The sequence below is a fragment of the Scophthalmus maximus genome, chromosome 12 (genome assembly GCF_022379125.1).
Source record: "Scophthalmus maximus strain ysfricsl-2021 chromosome 12, ASM2237912v1, whole genome shotgun sequence".
In the NCBI taxonomy this organism is placed as follows: domain Eukaryota; kingdom Metazoa; phylum Chordata; class Actinopteri; order Pleuronectiformes; family Scophthalmidae; genus Scophthalmus; species Scophthalmus maximus.
In genome coordinates this window covers 15,830,686-15,854,297 of record NC_061526.1, presented here as the reverse complement: position 1 = coordinate 15,854,297, position 23,612 = coordinate 15,830,686, and the positions used below count along the sequence as shown (strand labels likewise).

The 23,612-nt window shown below is 42.1% G+C and overlaps 1 protein-coding gene across 4 annotated transcripts in view; it reads left to right on the top strand.

The window, feature by feature from the left end:
• Positions 1 to 23,612, top strand: part of dock4b (dedicator of cytokinesis 4b) — a 100,569-nt gene that overhangs the window by 56,677 nt on the left and 20,280 nt on the right. For 3 of the 4 annotated variants that reach the window (XM_047336065.1, XM_035620091.2, XM_047336063.1), the window contains exons 17-41: positions 740 to 893; positions 2,003 to 2,100; positions 2,261 to 2,344; positions 3,309 to 3,409; positions 4,209 to 4,290; positions 5,307 to 5,477; positions 6,827 to 7,019; positions 7,660 to 7,796; positions 9,461 to 9,595; positions 10,554 to 10,652; positions 12,102 to 12,196; positions 13,349 to 13,424; positions 13,962 to 14,062; positions 14,217 to 14,275; positions 14,944 to 15,092; positions 15,256 to 15,341; positions 16,639 to 16,665; positions 17,079 to 17,174; positions 17,261 to 17,321; positions 18,410 to 18,503; positions 18,669 to 18,817; positions 20,110 to 20,196; positions 20,394 to 20,498; positions 20,808 to 20,949; positions 22,273 to 22,439. In XM_047336065.1, coding sequence (XP_047192021.1) covers positions 740 to 893; positions 2,003 to 2,100; positions 2,261 to 2,344; positions 3,309 to 3,409; positions 4,209 to 4,290; positions 5,307 to 5,477; positions 6,827 to 7,019; positions 7,660 to 7,796; positions 9,461 to 9,595; positions 10,554 to 10,652; positions 12,102 to 12,196; positions 13,349 to 13,424; positions 13,962 to 14,062; positions 14,217 to 14,275; positions 14,944 to 15,092; positions 15,256 to 15,341; positions 16,639 to 16,665; positions 17,079 to 17,174; positions 17,261 to 17,321; positions 18,410 to 18,503; positions 18,669 to 18,817; positions 20,110 to 20,196; positions 20,394 to 20,498; positions 20,808 to 20,949; positions 22,273 to 22,439 — 2,748 coding nt within the window. The remainder of the gene's footprint in view (positions 1 to 739; positions 894 to 2,002; positions 2,101 to 2,260; positions 2,345 to 3,308; positions 3,410 to 4,208; positions 4,291 to 5,306; positions 5,478 to 6,826; positions 7,020 to 7,659; positions 7,797 to 9,460; positions 9,596 to 10,553; positions 10,653 to 12,101; positions 12,197 to 13,348; positions 13,425 to 13,961; positions 14,063 to 14,216; positions 14,276 to 14,943; positions 15,093 to 15,255; positions 15,342 to 16,638; positions 16,666 to 17,078; positions 17,175 to 17,260; positions 17,322 to 18,409; positions 18,504 to 18,668; positions 18,818 to 20,109; positions 20,197 to 20,393; positions 20,499 to 20,807; positions 20,950 to 22,272; positions 22,440 to 23,612) is intronic. The other variant, XM_047336064.1, reaches the window with a different exon arrangement.

Below are 23,612 nucleotides of genomic sequence, written 5' to 3'. Positions count from 1 at the left end.
AAAAACAACTCAATATAGAAGCTCAAATTAGTTTTCATCTTGTTGTCAGTGTTCTGTGAATGGAAGCTGTACATGTTTCATTCATGGTTGATACACAGCCTGCAACCTAAAGCCTGTGATAAACAAAATAACGACTTATTTAAGTGGAACTCAACCACATTAATCCACTATAATGTTGACATTAAAACGGCGAGAGCTGCATTATTATTTTTTTCATTTTGACGGCATCACATCTCTTCTCGTTCACCCTCTCCCATTAACCTGCCATGCCAGTTTTAAAGGTGACATATTCCAAAATCACGCACATAAATGTGTGTATATGTGGAGCCTGCCGGCTTTTGTGAATCTTTATGTGATCTGGCTAAACCCGACAGCCTGGCTCTGAACAACTGGTTCAGATTTCTCTCCCACTGTGATGTCACATTGGACTCCTTAGGGGTAACCCCGCCTGAAATCTGATAATCTCCATGTGACATTTCCTAAACATCCTGAATTCGGTTGACCAATCCAAACAGACTGGGCCAACTGGCCAGTCAGAGCAGACTGGGGTTTAATGAGAGGGTGGGGATAAAAGAAGTGGGTGAAAAGAGGAGCTGCAGGAATGGGCAGTATGAGAACACTGATGCCTTTTCTGAAAAGTAGAGTGTGCAAACCTTTTTCAATTGGTAACCCAAATTAAAAGTATGAACCTGAATATGAGCATCATATGTCTCCTTTAAAATGCTCATCTGCTTTCCAGTGCGAAGAGAACGCCAGCTTGGCAGACTGTTCGCGCTACTTGAAGCTGCCGTTCTCCAAGGCCAACCTTCCGTCCAACAACCAGACGCTGAAGGGCACCAAGGAGTCGTTCTGGATCACCAGCTTCCTCTGCTCCACCAAGCTCACACAGAATGGTGAAGTAGACTCTGAAATTGAGGGGGGTTTTTTTGGGGGGGGGGGGGTATTGGCCACTTGCCCGGTGAGGTGTGTTTGGCTGCTGTGTTCAAAGTGTTGTCACAGTCAGCTTATACATTGCTGCACTATCTAGCCCCGTGCGGCTGTACAGTTCAGAAAGTAGAGCATTTGAAAGTGGTACTGCCACGGATGCCGATTTAACACTTCACAATCCCTCATGTTTACGGTAAAAGCAGAGAGGAAGAGACAGGTCCTGTGCAAGTATATGCTGCCTGTATATATATATATATGTTTGTATGTGTATTTGCAGTTGTATTTCAGCAGGACTAGCTGGGCTCATATATGATCAAATCAAATCATTGTCCAACAATGAACCTAAATTGAATATATGGTGAACATCATTGGAGACTGATTTGTTTTTCTCTTTCTGACTCACTGCAGCAGTCCAAAATTCACTATTTTATTTCCCCATCAAGTTTAAAAAAACTGTGACTGATGAATAATTTTCTATCTCACTGGAATATATAAACATAAAAGCCACAAGCAGAATTTACCTGCTGCAGGAGGACTGGTGATGTCCTCAAAATTTGATTTAGTTGCTGAATTGATTAGTAAGTTACTGCTGAGTTTTTTGTTTATTTGACAGATTGGCACAGACGGGGCAGTCAGTCGCACAAACACACACCCACACGCACACACAAAGTCACACATTTAAGTTGCAAAAAGGACACGCTTCAGGTTGAACAGAATCCGAGGAGACGGCTGAAAGACTTTCTTCTCCAGGCTTATGTTTTATTCATGCGCATGTCTAGGGGACTGTGTCTCAGGAAAATGACTTTTTATCTCCTTTATCACGCTGCTCTTGAAAGTGACATAATTTATTTGGATTTGGTTGAGTTTTTTGGGGGGGGGGGACTGTAATTGAAAGGTGTGGTGATGATTTGCGATGCAAGGTGCTTATTACCCTTATATTCCTTTACAAACAAACAAGATGTCTTTATCTCCCTCTGCTTGTCAGTTCTGCTTTTTGTATCTCCTTCATTTACTGTTATATCTCTCTCTATATATATATATTTATATATACATATCTCCCTCTCTTTGCCTGCAGGTGATATGCTGGACCTGTTGAAGTGGAGAGCCCACCCAGAAAGGATCAACGACAGCCTCTCTAAGCTGAAGGAGATCGATGGCTCGGAGATTGTCAAAGTAGGCTCACAATCAGATTCTCGCCCTATTGATTTGCTCCTGCGGTCCTGGCGTTCACAGTATTGATTGTTTTTGATTTGATTTGAGTCCACGTGTTTTTGATGCTTTAAATCCATGCCAGTTTGTACAAACTCTCTTCTCTCCCTGCTCCCGTCACCAGTTTCTCCAGGACACCCTGGACACTCTTTTCGGTATTCTGGATGAAAACTCTCAGCGATACGGGCTGAAGGTGTTTGATTCACTGGTGAGTAAGTTGTTGTAATCTTCCGGCCAATTTCCATGGATCTATTTCGCGTTTTTTACGTTTCCTGTATTTCTCGTGTATCAAGCGCAGTCTCATAGTGTTTGAGTCGAACACGGAAAACAGAAAAAACAAACTGTTGCTGAAAGATGTAGTGATTTAACGCTCCAGAGCTCGCTGAACCCATCTCACCTCGGGTCATGCTGCACTGCGCCGATAGAGCGAAGTCAGGAATCGATATTTCTCTCTCTCTCTCTCTCTCTCTCTCGGCCTGTGTGTGTGTGTGTGTGTGTGTGTGTGTGTGTGTCTCTCCATCAGTCTCACGCTGACACATGAACACACTTTCTCCCCTCGGCGCCGCGTTATCAGTGATGAAAGGTCTAGCGAGCCGGTGCACTCATCAACTTTCCTTTTTTGTGGTGTTGAGATCAATCACAACGAATCTGACAAGTGAACTTATCTTCTGTGGTCTGGACAGATTCAGTGCATTTCACAACAACCTGCACACAAGGGAGACACGGAGGAGCATGTGCATCCACTTTCGCTTTCCACTATCACTTACTTTTTATACTTTTTAATATCTGTATACATCCAAAATATCCATTTTTATTCCTGATTTCAATCTTACTTTTTTAAAAACTCCTTTATATTTGATATGTTTCAACTCTATTGTCTGCTGTAATATAGTAAACTGATGCCAATGGGCACATTTTACGTTTTTAAGTTTAATTTCAAGTTTAAGATTCTCTGATATCGTAGATGTCTCTATTATTTATTTTAATAGCTGCTTTACCTGTTTAATATCCTCCAAATTTGAATCTGTCAAAGACCTACATATTTTTTGTAAAAGTGTTTTAAAGCGATCAACAAGATGTGCATCTGACGAAATTGTGTAGTAAAGAAAACATTGAGTTTGAATATTTCACTAAATCTCGTTGTTTTATAATGAACCCTTGATTATCTGCAGGTCCACATCATCAACCTTCTCCAGGACAGCAAATTCCAGCATTTCAAACCAGTCATGGATACCTACATCGAGAGCCACTTCGCTGGGGCGTTGTCCTACAGGTACTATATGGCAGTTCATGTCTCAGCACTCACTTCAGTGACTGTGGCCATTCTAAGACCCTGAGCTTTTCCCTTCACATTGTATTGTAATGAAGTATCACACCACAGGCAGTCACAGATGTCAACCTGCGTCTCAGCACTGCGCTTTAAGTCAGAATGCAGTGTGAATAAAAATGGTTATGGTGCCCCCTGGCTGATGAAAAGTGAATTATTAAAGTGTGCTGGCTTTTCCCACCTCCTCGTTTCTCCTCCTCCATCTATCAAATGCTCATGCTGTGTCACTTGCACACACTCCGGCTGCTGCTCTTTTGCTGCTACATCTGCTCGAAACTCTTTTACCTTTTTCATTAGAAGTGTCACACGTTAATTGCAACGATGTTGTGTTATTAACAGGGAACCAAGATGTCATCTAGTCCTGATTAGGATGAGAAAAAACATCTTTTTGCTGTCACCAGCTCACTGTCGGAGGAAAATTATGCCTCCCATTGACGAGATTTTTGAAAGTTCTCTTTCACAATTCATTTATTTCAAAGTGCAGCAGGGGATTTTTTTTAGGATTTTCTGATTATTACTCCAGCTGCAACATTTAAATCTGAATTTTGTGTTTGAAAAGCTTTATGAAACACTTACAAATGATTGGAAAGAATTTCTCAAAAATTTATGAAACACTTTCATTTTAAAACATTGCATTGCCTCATCTATGCTTTCCAAATCCAGCGGGAGACCCTGTGTTATTTGGCTCGAGGTGAATGGTGATGGCGTGTGTATAAATATATGTGTGTGTGTCTGTCTTCTCTAGGGACCTGATCAAAGTACTAAAGTGGTACGTGGACCGCATTGTTGACGCAGAGCATCAGGATCACATACAGCAGGTCCTCAAGGTGAAGCTTTTTTTTAAATCACACACTCACAGGACACACGTACATAAGCAAACTGTAATATTTTCAAATTGTACATTCCTATGTGCAGCTGTCTTCACAATCCAACAGTGCAGTCATACACCGTCAACACAGATGCATCCAGAAATGCAAACAAACAAACTTGACACCCCCTGTCAGCCCTCATGGCTAATTTATCTCCCCATCAGCAGTGAATATGTCAAACTGCCATTCATTACTCGCCTCCTCTGTCTATAACGCTGCTTGCAATGTTAATCAGCAGAAGAAAAAAACAACAACTGTGCAGTGCCTCTGGTGCTGGGAATGCATATCACATTATTCCAATGACTCATGCAGATACGCCGTCAGAGAAGCACAGTGCGGCTTCTGTAGTGCAGTTTCCCATTTATCATTCACGGAATACAGTCTGCACCAGAAGCAAGTGTTTGTGGGCGAATAACTGTTGTCATGCAGTAAAATATAAATAAGAGATAAGCCGGCAGATGTGCTTCTTGGTGTACACGATCCAAATGTCTTTGAGGCTTTTGAAAGCACCTGCTTTTCAATTGAGTAAAAAAAGGTGCAGGGGGTTGTCGCTTGTTTTATAATACTTTTAAAAATAAGTTTGTCTACAGTAGTAAGGTGTTTTCATTATAGGTCAGTGTGACAAAATCCTTTTTCAGTTAGTCCAAAATGGTGTTTTAAGATTTTTCTATTTTTCCAAAATTGAATATATATCGTGTTTACAAAGATATAAAACAGAGCAAGGAAATATTTGGCATTAATGAAATAGATTTATAAAAATAATGAATTACTTAAAGCCATGATTTCACTATCAAATTTTGTGTGCACCACTTTTTGCTTTCAGGTTCGTAATACGCCATCTTCAGATTAAATACCTGGGGGGGGGGGGGGGGGATTCAATATTACATTGCTCTTTGACCATTTTCACTCGAAGAGAAGGCTGACTTTGCTTTTTTTTTCAAAATGATGAACGATTGTCCCCTCTGTCCCTCCAGGCCAGCGAATACATCTTCAAGTACATCATCCAATCTCGCCGGCTCTTCTCTCTGGCCACGGGAGGCCAGAGCGAGGACGAGTTCCGCGTTTGCATCCACGAGCTCTTCATGTCCATCCGCTTCTTCCTCTCGCAGGAGAACAAAGGCACCAGTCCCGTCGCACAAACACAGGTACTGTATATGCACAGCATGTGTGTGTACGCTTGCACTCAGAAGTGTTTGACATGCACCTCTCAATTCCTCTGTGCTTTATTTTTTATGATCATCAAGTGCTCATCTCTGTGTGCGTGCAACATGTGTAAATCTCTGCCTGTCGGCACATGTGCACCACATTATGTTTTTTCGCTCTCGAGCACTGCTGTTAATGCAAGTTGTGATAGGTGAGAAATTGGCTGTGATTGAATTTCACGCTGCCAAAGGGGTCTGGTAGTCGGGAGTGGGAATTTTTCTATGGCAGCTTTTCCTTTTCCTTTTCCGGTGGGAGGTCTGCACAGCGGGACAGCCGCCTTCCCCCAGTTTCAAACGAGATCTCAACAAACAAGCTAAAGACACCAAAGATAATCGTAATTACAAGGCAGCTGCTTGTGTGTGGTGTCTTTATTTTTTGTTGTTTTTAGTTTTTAAGCGTACTTGTGGTGAGAAATGCCTGTTTTATTGGCTTCCCAGTCTCCTCTGGATACGATGACCCTGTTTTGCAACGCCCCCCCCCCAAAGATATTTCCTGTGCCAGATCAGCTAGAGCTGTCATGTGAAAGGCAACTCTTCTCTATATTTTAACAATCTTCATTTTGTCAGTGGCGCAGTGAGAATCTGACAGAACAGAACTCGGCAAGAAAGTGAATCAGACAGAGAGCGACAAACAGTGATAGACAGCAGTCCCACTAGATCGGCCCTTTAGTGTTAATTCACATCATCCTAACTGCCATGGGTTCCAACATAACCCAGTCCGGGCCAGTGTTTCATACAGTAGCACGATTGTAAAAATGTTCTCTCCATCAACGGCTCTCCATCAACAAGGATATATATAGAGCTAATGCTGCGTTCTTCAAACTCTCCGGGAATTTCCCAATTTTCTAGACATTTTAATGTTAAAACAACAGCTTATGATATAAGCAAATATAAAGAGTGTAGGTTGTGATGTTGGCCTTTTCCTTATAAACTTAGTCTTGTGTTATGAACACTTTTATCATTTGAGCCACTAAGACACTGAACACAATTAGTTCATTTCTAAGCTTTGCCCAGGTACTCCACATCACCATGAGAATGGACTTCACCTATTGTTTTAAAATACAGTAGTACGTAATGCTGATGTAGTGGAAAATATGTTGAAGTTACTGAGCATGCACCATATGAAACATTAATATCTTCAAATGTTGCTCCCTCGAATTTGCAGCTCGAGCGCCGTTGCCCGTTTCACTCTTTTCAGAAATCAAAATATTTTGACAGTGGTGGTATTCACAGTGCCTGGTCGTATTTTAGCGTCTGCGTGCTGAACTTTGCCCCCCTTCCTTCCTGCCCAGGCGGTGTTCCTGCGGACATTTCCCGCCGTTTATGGCGAGCTGCTGAAGATTTTCACTGTGCGGGAGGTGGCCGGCTTCGTCAGGGAGATGCTGGGCAGCCTGCCCACCACCATCCACGCCGACTGCCCCCTGGAGGCGGTCAAACTGCAGTGCATTGCCAAAACGGTGGAGAGCCAGCTTTACATTAATCCAGGTAAAAACATGTGAACGTTGATATGCCTGCATCATTAACGCTTGTAAACACATTTGAATGTAGAAAACAGAAAATGTTTGTGAGCAAATGATATTAATACAAACGGGCTTGTACAGAGATTATGAACACAAAGGGGAAAATAAACAGCGCAGAGGGAAACAAACAGATTTGAACAACTGGCCACACAAAAAAATGCATGATCAGTGGCGCATTGTATGTTTTCTCTTGCAGCTTGTACACACAGGCTATTAGTCTACATTACACTCTACTGTTGTGCACTAATTTGAGAACACACCTTGGCTAATTGTTGCCCTACAGTGCAACTAACTCCATGTCATTAAATTGCTCTTAATAAAGACTGTGCACCGAAACAAATTGCTGTGTCAGTGTTTAGTTATCCAGCATGTTCCCAACGGCATCATGTAACGAGATAAACACCCCTCACGCAAAACACATTAATGTTAGATTTACATTTAGGGATTTAATCATATCTAAGAAACACTGTACACTCTTGAAAGCAAAACAAGAAGTCAAGACCATTTTTTTGGTGTTATTCTTTATTTGACCTTTTGGTGTTTACTCTTTATGCAACAGAATGTGTTTGATGTGGGGGAGTTCACTGTGTGTTTGTGCGTTGCAGAATCGCGGTGCATCCTGTTGCCGGTGGTGCTCCGTGTCCTCCAGGCCCACATGCAGGAGCAGAGAGACCTGGTCATGTGCGCCCGCATCCTCACCAGCATGCTGTCCCTTATCACGAAGGAGGAGAACGGCACGGCGGTGAGTATTACACATCAGGCCTTTACAGAATGATATTACATTTTGGGAGATTCGCTTATGCCTTTTTTTTTTCTTTTTTTTTTACTGAAAAGTTATATGTGAAGAAGCTACTGCTGGGAGCCAGGTAGCTTAGCTTTGCACAAAGATTAGGAAGAAGGCGAAACAGTTGGCCTGGCTCTGTCAATGGTACAACAAAAAATAAAATCCTAAATCATCCTAACAGCACCTCCTGGAGCTCACTTATTATCCTGCTTATCTTTAGAAATGATTTTGGTATCAGTTCTACTCATCTGACTCTCAGCAAGAAAAGGATTAATAGTGCATTCACGAGATGTTGGAATAGTCAGAGAAAAAAAATGCGCTCTTAGTTATTATGCACATATTGGAAAGAGGTGTCAAGGTGTTGTTTAAACACTCTAAACACATAAATACAACACATTTTGTTTACGGTGTCCATGTTTTTCCCTCATTCCGACTTCAAAGCACACACCAAAGATGAGACGAGACGAGGTGCATGTGAATGTAATGTTCAGTAATTATGTACATCCCAAACAAACAATCCCTTTTTGCTATCGCACCTGCTCGCTACAGTAGCACCAGTAGTAATGTAGCTTCAACAAAATTATTAGTAAAAAGACATTTGCGTCAGATGTCCCTCTTGTAGATGAATTCTAGATGTTATTATGAATGACAAGTGTCCTGTGCTGCAGCTCTGACTTCTTCTTCTCTCTGCTACGTAGCAACTAGGATGGAACTTTAAAGGAAGTCAAAGCCAGAATAATTAGTCATATGGCAATTTCCTTGCCAAATACTTTGCGACAGCAGATTGTTTTGTCGTGTGCATTCGGTCAATTAGTCTTGGTAACGTGCATATTCGGCAGCCATGCGGTCCGGTAATGAGACCCATCTATTTGGCAATGGGTATTGTTGAAGCGGCAGTCACTTTGAGCTGTGCGTGTACGTTTGTCTGATTTGTGTGTGTGTGTGTGTGCGCCAGGGTTGCCTGACTTGCACTGTTCACTGCCAGGGGGGCAGCTATTGGTAAAGGCATCGGACACACGCACGCGCACACACACACACACACACATACATACACACGTACACACACACGCGCACACACAGAGTGGCACCACGTCTAAAGGGAAATGACAGCAGTGGCAGCCATTGTGACAGTCTGAAGCTACTTCTCATTTTGCTCTGTCCAAGACCTGCCTGCCTTAGCAGTGGTATAGAGACTAGAGGGAGATGCGCACACACACACCAACACGCACACGCACACACAAACACAGTTTATCTTCCACTCTCTTTCAGTTGCTTTTAATCTTAATCTAATCATCTTTTTCTCCTCTGTGTTCCACCTTCTTTTAGTCCTTTTCCCTGTCTCCTTTCTCCATGTGAACTTACAGTTTCAAAATCTCGCTCTTAGCCTTGAAACGTCTTATTAGTCCTGGCACTCGCTGGTTCAAAAACTGGCAATGAAAGGGAGGTTACAGGCTGCGAGGGGTGAAGAGTTCGGCTCCGAGGCAGAATGACATCAGCTGTCGACAGTGGCTCAAGGTTGTGTTTGACTGCAAATTAGTCAAGATGGCTTCAAGGGAACATTTGTGAATACTTTCTTAAATTGAAGTGTGTTTCACAGTGTGTGTTTTTTCTGTATTGTGTAGGAGCCTGTGGTGTCGGAGGAGGTGCAGCTCATTGTGGAGAGCCTGCTGGGAGTTCTACTGAGGACCATCCTGGAAATTAGCAACCGGCCCCAGTCTGCTGGTCCTGCCATGAGAATTCAGTTCCAGGATGTCACTGTGCGTGTGTTTCACCGTGTACAGTACTGTGTGCATGTGCTTGTGTGTGTGTAAACTGTAAATTGTTTTGGGACTTAACAAAACGTGCAAAAGTAATTATAGATTTCTAAATCGAGTTGCCGCCGTGCCGCTAACATTATTAACATTGATGGCAATAATTAAGATTTATAATACAGCACAGCACGGAGGGGGGAACGGTGAAGTGGATAATGATGAGATCATCATCATCATCATTATGACTGTGTGATGATGGAGACCCGGGGAAGGGTGGAGGGTTCTTCCACTCAATAGTGAAGTTCTACTAATGTTACTACAATTATTACTTGTTGCCAATAGAGGCTAATAAAGGCCTCCTCATGGATTCAATAAATTCATTTTTTATTACCTGTAGTCATGGACACACAGGACCACATTCATCTCTTCCAGACCTCTTCTAATTTATCCGTTACATGAGAGTAAGGACACATTTTATTATTCTGGTCCCACCGCTGTGGATACCATAACCTGATATAATAACCTAAGTGCATTTTATTATTATTTCCACACGAATAGTAATAAAATCTCACGTGAAATCAATCATATTTTGAATCATAATATACTCTTTGCCATTCCGGACGAGAGATCTCACAGGGATCTCACAGGCAAGAATTCAGAAGACCCCCATGCAATGGACTGTAAATGTGCTATGAAACATACAGACATGTTAAGCTGTATAGTTATTCAGTTTTTCATTTCAATTTTGGGTTGAAATTCAAATTATAAATTACATTCCTGAATTAAAAACTATCTGTGCATTTATAATGGTACTACTGAGTGTAGTACATGGACCCATACATTAACAGTTAAGTTATGGCACCTAATAATTTTGACTGTACCATAACCTTACTGATGATAAACATACAAACGTTTTTTTTTTCCGTGTCTCTGTGTGTGTGCTTGTGTGTGTGTTTTCTACCAGGGGGAGTTTGTGGCATGTTTGTTGGCGCTGCTACGACAGATGAGTGACAGACACTACCAGCAGCTCCTGCAGGCATTCAGCAGCAAAGACGACCTGAGGGTGAGACCTGCCCCCCCCCCCCCCAATCCCCCATCCCCCTGTCTGTCTCTGTGTGAATCTGAGGTAAAAGAATAAATTGCGATAGATGGATGTTTGACACTCGGTCTGCCCTGCAGAGTCATGAGTCACTGTCACATTAAACATAATCTAAAGCTGGTCATAGAAGCGATTGTATGTTACTAGCAATGTATGTCAACTTTACTCCACATTGGGATCTGATAACCCGATTTAGGTTGTAGCTGGTGTCCATGGCTAGATAATTAAAGTAGATTACTTGTTTGTAGGAGCTCATTCAAATGCTTGCAAACCAATCACAATCCCTTTCTCTCCATATTACTTAACATATTGTCATTAATTGGTTTGAGCCAGGTCTTCTTTGTATGTTTATAAGACATAGATAAATACATGTGTTGTCATGAGTAATGTCATGAGTAATATCTAGACAGACGGAAGTGTACGTACACACACACACACACACATACACACACACACACACATACACACACATTTGTCTAGTGTGAAGACAGGAGTATTTTATGTGTCTGCATTGCTTACCAGTGCACATTTGCAAATGTGCACAGCACTGCAGGGTCAGCACAGGCAGGGACACACGAAGGTGAGCAAAGAGATGGGAACACAGAGGAAGAGACAAAGAAAGTTAATGAGGTCACAGGTTCCCCACTGGTGACAAATATCAGTTTGCTGAATCTCAGAGACAGTCGGAAGGTGGGAACTCGAGAGCACTTGTTCAAAAAAGGAGATGCGTTAATTCAAGTGCTCTTATCACGAGTATCCAAAGTAAGTGTCTGATTGCACAGACACTCGGCTTGGGGAAGAGTCATACAGTATAGCCTCAGTATGTAACAAGTCTACTCTTAAAATGATGTGAATGGCACAGTGTAGTTGTCAAGTATGAGTGTGCTCAGAAAGGATGTCATTTTCTGATTGATAGACGTTACGTCCGATGTGCATTGAAATATGTAGAAAAATGGTTGTGGTTTAAAAGATCTGATTAGACTCTGCACCACAGACAGACGTCAATAGACTGCATCATGAGATAAAAAAACATTTATGCACCTGTCTGCATTCTGCATCGTGTTAGACATTAGTATGCAGTGTGTTCGCACTAGAGTCTGACTTGAATGTCATTTAATCTGACAATTTGAATAACATTTGTAAAAATGTATGCATATCATTTTTCCTTTACATAAATCACAGGTAATGCAACACAACACCTGCCAGGAGGAATATGTAACACCTAAATTTCCAATAACTGCTACTGACAAAGTGCCTGTCACAGTTTTTTGGTTTTTTTTCATGAACGGGAGAGAGAGAACGATGTAGAGACACGCACAGAGCTAGATGTGGAATATTTCAGCACCATGGACAGGGCCAGTGATAAAGTTTCCACTGACACCATGTCTGTGTCTGGGGTTTTATTTTTTCTAGGACTTCCTTCTTCCGATCTTCACAGTGTTCAGGATCCTAATCCGACCGGAAATGTTTCCTAAAGACTGGACGGTCATGCGGTTGGTCACCAACAAGTAAGACACACACACACACACACACACACACACACACACACACACACACACACACACACACACACACACACACACACACACACACACACACACACACACACACACACACACACACACACACACACACACACACACACACACACACACACACACACACACACACACACACACACACAGACGGAGAGGAGAGGAGAGGAGAGAAGATGGAAAGCAGTAAATAAAAATGTGTGAGGAGCAACGGGGGGAACTTCAGCCAAAAAGTCGACCGCAATAGTTTGGCTGTGTGGTGTTTTTGTCTCCTTTACCAGCCCTGCTGAGATAACAAATCAATTCTAAAAATCAGCTACTGTGAACTTTTTGGGAACTTTTCTTTTTGTTAAATCCCACAGGCAGGCCAGCAAGCATAGGTGACACTGGTGTGACTGGGATTGATAAAAAATAGAAATAGAGGACATATATGAGGACATCCACAATGCAAGAATTTACCAAGTCAGAGATGGTTTATCTGCTGGAAGTGTATGTAGAGCTTTGTCTTCCTGTTCCACATTTCTGTTGTCTCAGTAGAGATCCAATGTTATGTTTTCTTTTCTTTTTTTTTCTTACTACATTGGAGACTGGGTTGCTAGAAGGCTGCAAGGTGAAGGTACAAAGATAAGTGAAATATTTAACCAAAGGGCGCGGGGGCAAATTTTGATGTAGTGCTCTTAATAAAAACGAGAGTGAATCCCAGGCTAATGTGCAGAGCTACTCTGGAGGACACTATTGAAGGCTCCGCGCTGATAATGTAATACATAAAGGTCAATGAAAGGGCTCGTATCCGCTCATTCATAAAGACTTTTGTGTTCCGAGTGGAAAAGCACCAGCGTCTGTGGATGGATATATGGATTTATGTGTCTTGAGCCAAACATTTCTTTAAACCGTGAAAAAAGAATCTTAACACGAGAGTGATGCCTTTAATGTGTTTGGTGTTCCCTTGGGTTTTTATGTTTGAACTTCATACTAAAATCGGACCATCATTACAAATCTCCCCTCTGCACCATTGCTCTTCAAAATGGGGCTATTTGATCTACATGCGAATTGTTCGCGGCGATGCATTTTTCCTCCGAGGCGACACAGTAACCTTCCTCACCTCCTGCTCATTTGTTCTTTCAGTGTCATCATAACGACGGTCCTCTACCTCTCCGACGCTCTGAGGAAAAACTTCCTCAACGACAAGTTTGACTACAAGGTAGGTGGGGGGGTGGGGGGTTGGTCTTTGTGCAGATCTGAGTGATGCCGCAACGCTTCAAAACTGTCACACACACATACACACTCCCTTACTGACACGGAGGCAGATACAAATTTTCATTTATTTTTGTAAGTCACACTTTTCAAAAACAAATGCCTGCACAGAGACTCAGACATAAAACAGACACAATACCATGAGTCAAAAGCTTAGGGGCAGACATTAAAATGAGCTGTGAGCAAAAAAAACAAAATAGACTGAGACAAAAGTGACAAAAGAAAGAAGAAAACAAAAAACCCAAAAGGTTTCTTAATTAAATTGTTTTCTTCCCTTTCTCAGATGTCAAAGATGCACACTCACCCTTAGTAGTTTCAATTCAGACACAAAGAAGCAACCAATTTACTGCTAAAACTGTTGATAACAACTTAAATATCCATCCATGAAAACCAGCGCCAAATTATCTTGGTTTTTTTTTTGCCTGAATTCCTGAAATTTAAAATTGATTGACAAGTTGCTATTTTTTGACCCCGCCACTTTCAGGTGTGGGACTCGTATTTCTATCTTTCGGTAATATTCATCAACCAACCCTGTCTTCAACTGGAGTCCTTCTCTCCCTCCAAGAGGAAGAAGATACTGGAAAAGTAAGTGTTGCTTGGAAACACACACACACACGCACACACAACCGTGGACCACATACCGTATAATGAGTACTTAACATGCTGCTCGATGCAGCTTCTCTCAGTATTTGCCTGCAGCAAGCTCCAATTTCGAACAGTGACATTTTTCCTCATGCAGGTACGGAGACATGAGGGTGATGATGGGCTGTGAGATCTTCAGCATGTGGCAGAATTTAGGTAAGATGATGAAACGTTGGTCATGTCAACACACGTGTTTGAAGTGTGAAGTCTGCCTTCCAGTAGTGTGCACTATATCAGCCTATAACAACAAGGCAGAAAATACTTTATGTATTCATTTATTCTTCTTCTGCTGTTAAAATTGTGTTTTTGAAGTCTGTGTGCCGCACTAACATCACAGAAAGTAAAGGAAAATTAACTCTTATTTCTTAAAACCTGAGCAGATGGGAGCTAAAAAAAACAAAATCTCTCTCGCTTTGTTTCTTAGTGCTCAAAATTATTTGTCACCATGGCAACAGGCAGGATGCCTCACTCTGCTTTGTGTGGGTGCTTTTGTTCTGTTCTGCATCGGTGATGGATTTATACAATTATTTTTTGCAGATCTGCATTCAAGTGGGTTTTTGAACAATATGAAATGCATTATGAAAGTCTCTTAATTTTTGTTTGTGTATCACTTGATGTCAAGGTGAATTTGGTTGGATGCACTCAGACCACATTAATGTATAAGAACAGCTTTTCTTGTGGTTGAAACTTTTTTTGGAAGAAAGAAAGGGGGCTGCTCCTTGAAGTCGGGCCAAATTGCCTCCGACACAAACAAGAGGCTGTGTTCGGGGATAAAGTGAGAGCCTAACCCCGGTGTGTCGACCCTCCGTCTCTCTGCTCTCCAGGGGAGCACAAGTTGAACTTCATCCCGGCGATGATTGGTCCATTCCTGGAGGTGACGCTGGTGCCTCAGCCCGACCTGAGGAATGTCATGATCCCCATCTTCCATGACATGATGGACTGGGAGCAGAGACGCAGTGGCAATTTCAAACAGGTAGCGCAGCCGGTAGAAATGGATTGACTTGCATCAGACACATTTCATTAATAATGAACGATTCATGCTGCTTTTCCTTCCAGTCATTTTGTTCATATCATTTGAACTGGCTGCCTCTTTGAGATTTAAATGCTTCTTTTCTCCCCCCTCCCCCTCCTCACAGGTGGAGGCCAAGCTGATCGACAAACTGGACAGCCTGATGTCTGAGGGCAAAGGAGATGAGACGTACAGGGAGCTCTTCAACAGCATGTGAGTTAAAGAAAGGAGCGGCGGTAGGATGTCGTGTTGAATTTAACAGAAAAATCACTACAGCAGACGCTTTGAGAAATGTGCTTGGACAGAGGTTAGCTCAGGATACACATTACACATCCACTGACAGACACAATAGCTGTTAATGATTGAAGGTCAAATTATCGAAAGGACACGACCCACACAAAGACCTCATCTGGTAAATGCCTGCGTGGGCGACATCTCACAGGTCATTTATCCCCCGGAAATGGCTCTTTTATTTGCAACTGGATGTGTCTCAGTGTTATGTCTTTTAAAAATGAGCTTTTAACCCTGAGAGCCAAAGAGCGCGGATGAAAAAGAGTCACTGCTCGGAGAAGCCCCGCTTTACCTGAATGATAAAAAAAATGAAAAAAGTGTAAATGTGTTAAGGTGTTAGATTGATGGCAAAATGTGCTGCTTTAGTTTTATAGTTTTAAATAATAAGTCCTGGCGTAGCTTGTTATTTGAAAGTGTTGATGTAGGGGATATTGGTTGAATAATAATCAGAGGTAAGTGATCAATATTCATCTTGGGTCACCTTCATTTTCACTCACACGTCCTCCGTGGTCAGTCCTTGTCCACTCTGTCCTTGTTGTGTTTCCAGGTTCGTGCCACTGCATGCTTAGTGTATGTGCTAACGCCAGCGCGTGTGTGTGTGTATTTATCCCTGCTTTATTTGTGGTTCTATGCCTCTTCATAATTTTATGTCCCCCCCTTCACTACAAATTTCATATATTTAAACTTGTAAAACCAGCTTTTGAACTTTAACTCTTAGTGCCTAAAAACATGATTTCATTAAATTAAGTCATATTTCTGATTCACACACATACTGTATGTCTCCCCTAGTACCACACAGATGTGAATCAAACTGTGCATAAGTATTTATAAATATGCATCTACTGTAATTGTCAGTTCGTCTTCCATAGTCAATCATTCTCTATGCCACCATTTTTACATGTGAATTAAAATAGATGAATAGTTGTAATATAACTACATATTATTGAAGCCATATATCTTTACTGTGCTGTATAATGTAATTATGCACCAGAAGTCATTATTGCTAAAAAAGCTGATTTATAATTCAGCCTTAAATGCAGATTACTGCACATGTTTATGAGCTAACTTTTATGTTTTCTCGCTTTATTAGTTCATTGTTTTAATTTATTTTCCTCCCTCTAACTCTACTAACCCCCTGAAGTAACCTGCGTGACTGTGTGTGCCGATATTAATAGTATTAATATTAATTTATTCCGCCTATGCTTCCCGCCTGGAGTAGAATTCCTCTGTTTGGTCCGTACCCTAGGTAAGACGCCCTCCTCTTTGTTCTCTCAGTGTCGTCTGTGTGAGGGGCAACGGGGGGAACTTCAGCCAAAAAGTCGACCGCAATAGTTTGGCTGTGTGGTGTGTTTGTCTCCTTTACCAGCCCTGCTGAGATAACAAATCAATTCTAAAAATCAGCTACTGTGAACTTTTTGGGAACTTTTCTTTTTGTTAAATCCCACAGGCAGGCCAGCAAGCATAGGTGACACTGGTGTGACTGGGATTGATTTACTTATTTTGCTTCGCCTCCTTTTCTTTCTTAGTATTTTCTTCTTTCTTTCTTTTTCTTACCCCCCAATCGCCTCGTCCCTCCCCATTTGCTCCCTTTTACATCTGGTCTCTTTTGGTCCTCACGTTCCATCTGTCTCGTTCTGCCTCTCTTCATTTGTCCCTCAGCCTGCTGAAGAAGATTGAGAGAGAGACCTGGAGGGAGAGTGGGATCTCCCTGATCGCCACCGTCACTCGCTTGATGGAGAGATTGCTCGACTATAGGTAAGGAGTGCACACATAGGCCGAGAAACACGCGATCATACATGCTTTATCTCTCCTAATCCTGTCATATCTTGGCATATGCACAGGGATTGTATGAAGCTGGGAGAGGTGGATGGCAAAAAGATTGGATGTACTGTCAGTTTACTGGTGAGTAACAGTTACTCCCTGTGTCTGTCTCCTGTCTTCTTTTTGGCCTTTTTCCAAAACTCAATCTTCAACAGGATACCTGACTTAAAGTGCTTTCACTCACAAATACTTATCAGAATGTTTGGGTTTGATTTGATAGAAATGCAGAAAGGAGATTGAAGAAACAAACTGATCAAATCAATGAAATCGCGGAACATCTCTTGCTGAGAGTTGGATGAGAAGATTAATACTACTCTCATATCTGTCAAATATGAATCTATAGACGGTTAGCTTAGTTCAAAGAGTGGAAAAGGGAAAAAAAAGGCCATATATATGCCCCCTGCACCTCTAAAGCTCACTAATAAAACTGTTATATTACATTTGTTTAATCCATAAAAATAGTAAGATGTAAAAACCTTGAATCCCCTCAAGGACTGACTAGCCTGTCGATGAGAAATAGTGCAGCACATAACCTTCTGTCACTTCCATCCAAAGACATTTGAGGTCTAATACAATATTCAAGTGCTGGATGGATTTCTCATTCGATTAGTTAAGAAAAAAAAAAACTCAGGACAGAACCAGGCTAGCTGTTTCCCTGCTCCCAGTGTTTATGCTAAGCCTATATTGAACAGATGTGAGAGAGCGGTGCCAGTGCTTTAATCTTAAGTGTTGGCGAGAAGGTGAATAAGCTTATTTCCCAGAATGTGATACTGTTGCTGTAACATTTGCAAGTAAAAGACTTTCTCTAAATCTTTAGATTTCAGGTATTGGCTTATTAAAGCAATCTTAGCAAAACTGCTGAGGACAAACCATAGATGCCATTTATTGATTAAGAATTTAAAAAAATATGTAAAACACAAATATGATCTGGTTGATATCTCTGCCTTTGCCCACTCAGCTTTCCTTATGTAACCATCTGCGAGAGCACCTGGTTGTGTGGGCTGGGGGATCAGAAGTCACTGCTAATTGGCAGCTGAAATGTGCTGCCGCACCTCGACCATAGATCAATCTGCCACTTTGGAAAAAGCTCTCCTCATTTGCATGCATTAACTCTCTATAAATTATATCTTTTTTTCTTTTTTCTTCCAACCGCCCACTGCTCCTGTCAGAACTTTTACAAAACGGAGTTGAACAAAGAGGAGATGTACATCCGTTACATCCACAAACTGTACGACCTGCACTTGAAAGCACAAAACTACACAGGTACGCCTGAAGAAAACCACCATCACGTGCAGTGTTGTGATCTGTTTCTATGAGTTGTATTGCTAAAGATGTTTCTGAGACACTGATAACAGTACCTACTGCTGTTTTTAGATCTACTCTACATGACCTCCTGACTGTTACTCTGTTTTTATTTGTGCGTCTCAGAGGCATCATACACCCTGTTGCTGTACGACGAGCTGTTGGAATGGTCCGACCGGCCGCTTAGAGAGTTCCTCAACTACCCCATGCAGAGCGAATGGCAAAGAAAAGAGTATCTGCATCTCACCATCGTCCAGAACTTCGACCGGGGGAAGGTGAGCTGTGACACACACACACACCTCTTTTTCTATTCCACCACTCTAGCCTCCGCTGTTTCTGCATTAATTCGTTGACTTGACTGACAAACAGGCTGCAGCATTCAGACCTATTTTCTATGGATATAAAGTCAGTTCAATAATTTTTCAGCTGCACAAAAGAAACAGTTGCGGCTTCGCAGCTTTGCTTAATGCCTGAGAATGCAATGCATCACTTTGAAGCAACAATCTTATCGAGATTGCTTTTTGCCAGACCCAGCAGCATATCAGCCACTCATGCATATTCTAAAAATTTTGAAATATAGTTCTCGGCTTTGAAAAAGAGGCACAGCCCTGTTAGTAACGGTTCTTATGGAATAAAACATGTCAATCAATTAGCACAAACAAGCAAAATGCAGCTGCAGCAAAACGGACGCTGACAGATGTGGAGCTCCCTGCTCGTTTAGTGGACACGTGACGTCACGCGCATGAAATTAAATCTCTTCTGAAGAGGCGCTGTAAAAATACCCGTCACTTGTGGTCAGACGTTTAATTTCTACCCGTTCGCGAACTGTGACAGCGGCTCCAGGCGTCAGCGCCTCCCTCGGTCTGATCAGACGAGTGGCTGCCAGCTGGATAATTAAAAGCGGGATCTATATCATCCCACAATATCCTCACGCCATTCCTCAAAGAAATGTTGTGGGAGATGATGATGATGGCGAGCCTGACAGCTGAAGCGTGATGTGCTTTGATGGTGCTGCTTTTAGTGGAGCAGAGAGTGAGCGGATCAGAAACGGAGCCCAGACGATTCACTCTCAGGGAAAAGTGTCATCATGGAATCCCCCAGTCCAGTCCACCCCATGCACACACACAGACACACACACACACACAAAAGGAAAAAAAAACAAAACAACAGCATCCCTGCTAAAATAAAATTGCTCTACGGAATCATTAAAAATGCTCCCCTCGTTACTCATAGTCCAATCTTTCTTCACATTCACGAGCAATACCATCTGGCGATGCCGCCGAACAGGGATTAGTAGGCAGCAGGGAAGGGAAGCTTTTCATTTAATTAGCAGGACGGCCGCAGTGTACCTGCATGCGGAGGCAATATTTGGACTCCTCACATTGTTGACTCACCAGTGCCATCGAGTGGAGGTAAAGTGGTTTAGCAGTGTCAAAGTAACGATGGACTCCAGCTCCATAAAGGTTCCTGCTGCTTTGATATGCTCGTTTTTTTTTTTTTTTTATGCGACACTGTTTGATTATTAACAGTTGACACAGTGTGTGTTTTTGTGTGTTTTTGTCTCCAGTGTTGGGAGAATGGTATCATTCTGTGCAGAGAGCTGGCTGACCAGTACGAGTCTTACTACGACTACAGGAACTTGAGCAAGATGAGAGTGAGTTTTCTTAAACAAACAAGAAGGTTGTTACTTGTAGTCTTATTATAACCACATGAAGATGGGGAAATACTGGAAAACTACAAAAAAAGTATTCTAGTTATGCATCTACATGTAAATCTGCAGTTTCGAGACAAATTATTATTATTAACTGAGCTTATTTATTCATATAATACTATCATTGTTTTCCCGGCTAGATGATGGAGGCCTCTCTCTACGACAAGATCATGGACCAGCAAAGACTAGAACCTGAATTCTTCAGAGTGGGCTTCTACGGGAAAAAGTTTCCTTTCTTCTTACGGGTAAAGAAATCTCCATATTCCCTCTGTGACACGAATAACAAGTTGAGCAGTGTAATATTCCCCCCCCCCCCCGCAAAAGAAGTAGACCCGCGGTAAGAATTAACTTTCCTTATATAAGACTCCTCCAGTGAGGTGACATTCAGCAACTCTGTTTTTTTCTTTTATTTTTTTCCTTCAATGCCATTTAATGATGTAACAGGCCCTGTCCTTGGTGGAGTTTTTTTTGCAGATGAGGCTGCAGTTGCACCACGCGGCCACTAGATGTCAAGCTAACCCCACGCCGTCCTCTGCTCACCCCCCTCTCTGCAGAATAAGGAGTTTGTGTGCCGCGGCCATGACTATGAGAGGCTGGAAGCTTTCCAGCAGCGGATGCTCAACGAGTTCCCCCACGCCATCGCCATGCAGCACGTCAACCAGCCCGACCAGACCATATACCAGGCAGAAGCACAGTGTATCCTTGGCTATATATATATATATATATACAGAATATATATATTTGGAAAGGCAGCACAGTGTAAATACACTTGAACACACATACTCGCACAGCATGCATTGTGTTTACATAAACAAAATATCCTGTAATGAGGCACTTGGTCACACACCATGCCTCGCTGTTCCTCTCACAAGCTCTGTTTTGTCATTATCAAAGGCCCTTTACAGGAATGCGCACAAACATACTCTACTGATTTACCTTCTTTGAACATTGTATATATATATTATTATATATATTATATTATATAAGATTATATAATGTTATGTATTCTCCTAAAACAGCTGCTGTACTAGAATATCAATCCAATATATGCTCTATTTTGTAAAGATGCTACTACAACATACCCATTCCCTAACTTGTAAAACTAAATAGAGTCATATCATGAATGATACATTAATGTGACAGTGATTTAATCACATCTTCGCCATCATCATGATAGAAGTCACCGTGACGGATTTGAAATTGAATTAAATGTAGGTTACGATATATGAAATAGTCAATGAAGGGAAAAGCCCTCATTCACTTTTCTTTCTCTATTTCTTTTATTTATTTTTTTCTCTTTCTGAAACCAAACCTAGATGCTTATAGTCCATAAATCAAGCCGGTGACTCACATGGATGACGATACTCTTCACTTCCGCGCTGTGTTCCAATTTGAATCGTACAGTGAGTCGAGTGGGGGAGGTTTTTATTTAATTATTCACACTAATGTATGGGACATCTGTTATATATAGAGGAGGAGAGAGGGAACACAGGGTCTCAGTGACACAATGACAAAAAGGACAGAATAGAAGATGTTTTAAGTTGCTCTGTTTGTCCTCTTCACATTATTCTCTCAGGTGTGCATGTGATACGCTTTGCCGTGTACCTCAGTGATTGTCTGAATGAATAAGCACACTGCTGCGCTATACTTTCATAATGCTCGTCTCCCACAGATTGCTCACCCATCTGTATATCCTTATCACAAACACTCATGCATATGAATGTATGTCCGCTGTCCTAACTCCCTGCCAGAGTTGCTGTTTCACTTATTGTCAGAGTATCGTTGGCAGGGCATTGTTTTCATGTGGACGTAAATGAAACCCCAAAATACTTGCCTCACAGTGCACACAGACACACACCCCGTCTTGTGTGCGTGCGTGTGCGTGCTTGTCATCTGTGTGTGCTTGCATCTTGTCCCCATGTTCTTTCGGGTCATTGAAGAATCGCCGTGCGCCACGGCCTCAAGTGCTTTCCCTTGTCACTCTCTCACTTTTTTCGCCTTGATTCGCGGCGCCCGCAGACCTGCAGATCTACGCCGTCACCCCGATCCCTGAGAGTCAGGATGTGCTGCAGAGAGACGGAGTGCCTGACAACATCAAAAGCTTCTACAAGTTCAATCACATCTGGAGGTTCAGATACGACCGTCCCTTTCACAAGGGCACCAAAGACAAGGAGAACGAGTTCAAGGTACGGTGGAGGGGGGGGAAGAGAAATCCAGATGAATATAGACAGCCACACGAAGCATAGGTAAATGCGAAGAGGGCAATGTCATGATGTGCACATTTCCCTGCATCTGTACTTTTCCATCTCTTTGTTGTACTCCATAAGAATCAACAGTTTTTTGAGATGTGAAGATAAGCCTTTAGAAATGAACTCATGGCCTATTACTGCTTGTGAAACAGCTGCAAAATTTCAAAAAATCATTATACATTTCTAATCTTTTTTTTACTACTGCACACTGATGTCAGACGGCTTCATTTACTTCCTTCCCTACCTTCCCCGTCGATCGTCAGCCGTGTGTAGGCAGTGAAAGTTTGAACCTGCACCCAGGTATTAGTCTGTGTGTTGCAAATGTTTTATTCATCGTGACTCCTTGCATCACTAATTATACTCAAAAACTCTGGTTCTGCATAAAGCCTCGCACAGATGAAATCTTTACCGCCACAAACACAGACGGACTCACGCGGCTGGGCGCACTCCAAACACACACGCACACACACCTCAGAGACCCTGATATTAGGCTCATAAATATTCTGTATTAATACACACGCTGCACACAGTCATGTCATCTCAGTTCCATCAAGGCTATTTGGATAGATTTAATTATGATATCACATTTTCAGCCGGGGCTGGATATCTCTGGCCCTCACGCAGGAATGATGTGTGCTGTATAATGAACTTTTGCGTGGTACGCTGTTTCCCAAAAATTCTACAAAAAAAGTTTCAATCTGCAGAAAAAAAAAGTTGACAAGAAAAGTTAAGATTCTCGTTTTAACGTCCTGCTCTAGAACTGTAATACAAGTGGTGCTCAGGTGGGATCATTGGCCTTAAAAAAGCTTAAAAATCAATAAAGGACAAAAGGGTTGTGTTGTGACATGAAAGCCTCCACTTAAACCGGAGGACGGTGGATCGATACCGCGCTGTGTCAGCACTTGTCTCCTCTGCTGGAGTGTCCTTGAGCAAGGCACTGCATCCTAAACCTGGATTAAGCTGCACTGCATCTGCACCTTGATCCCCACTGGCCCGTGGAGACGGCTCAGCGCAAAACAACTGTGCTCACAGTGATCATGTGAAGACAATGATGTTTCACCTTTTGGACCATATTAGCCTCATTTAGAATACTTTTTTTTTTAAAATTGC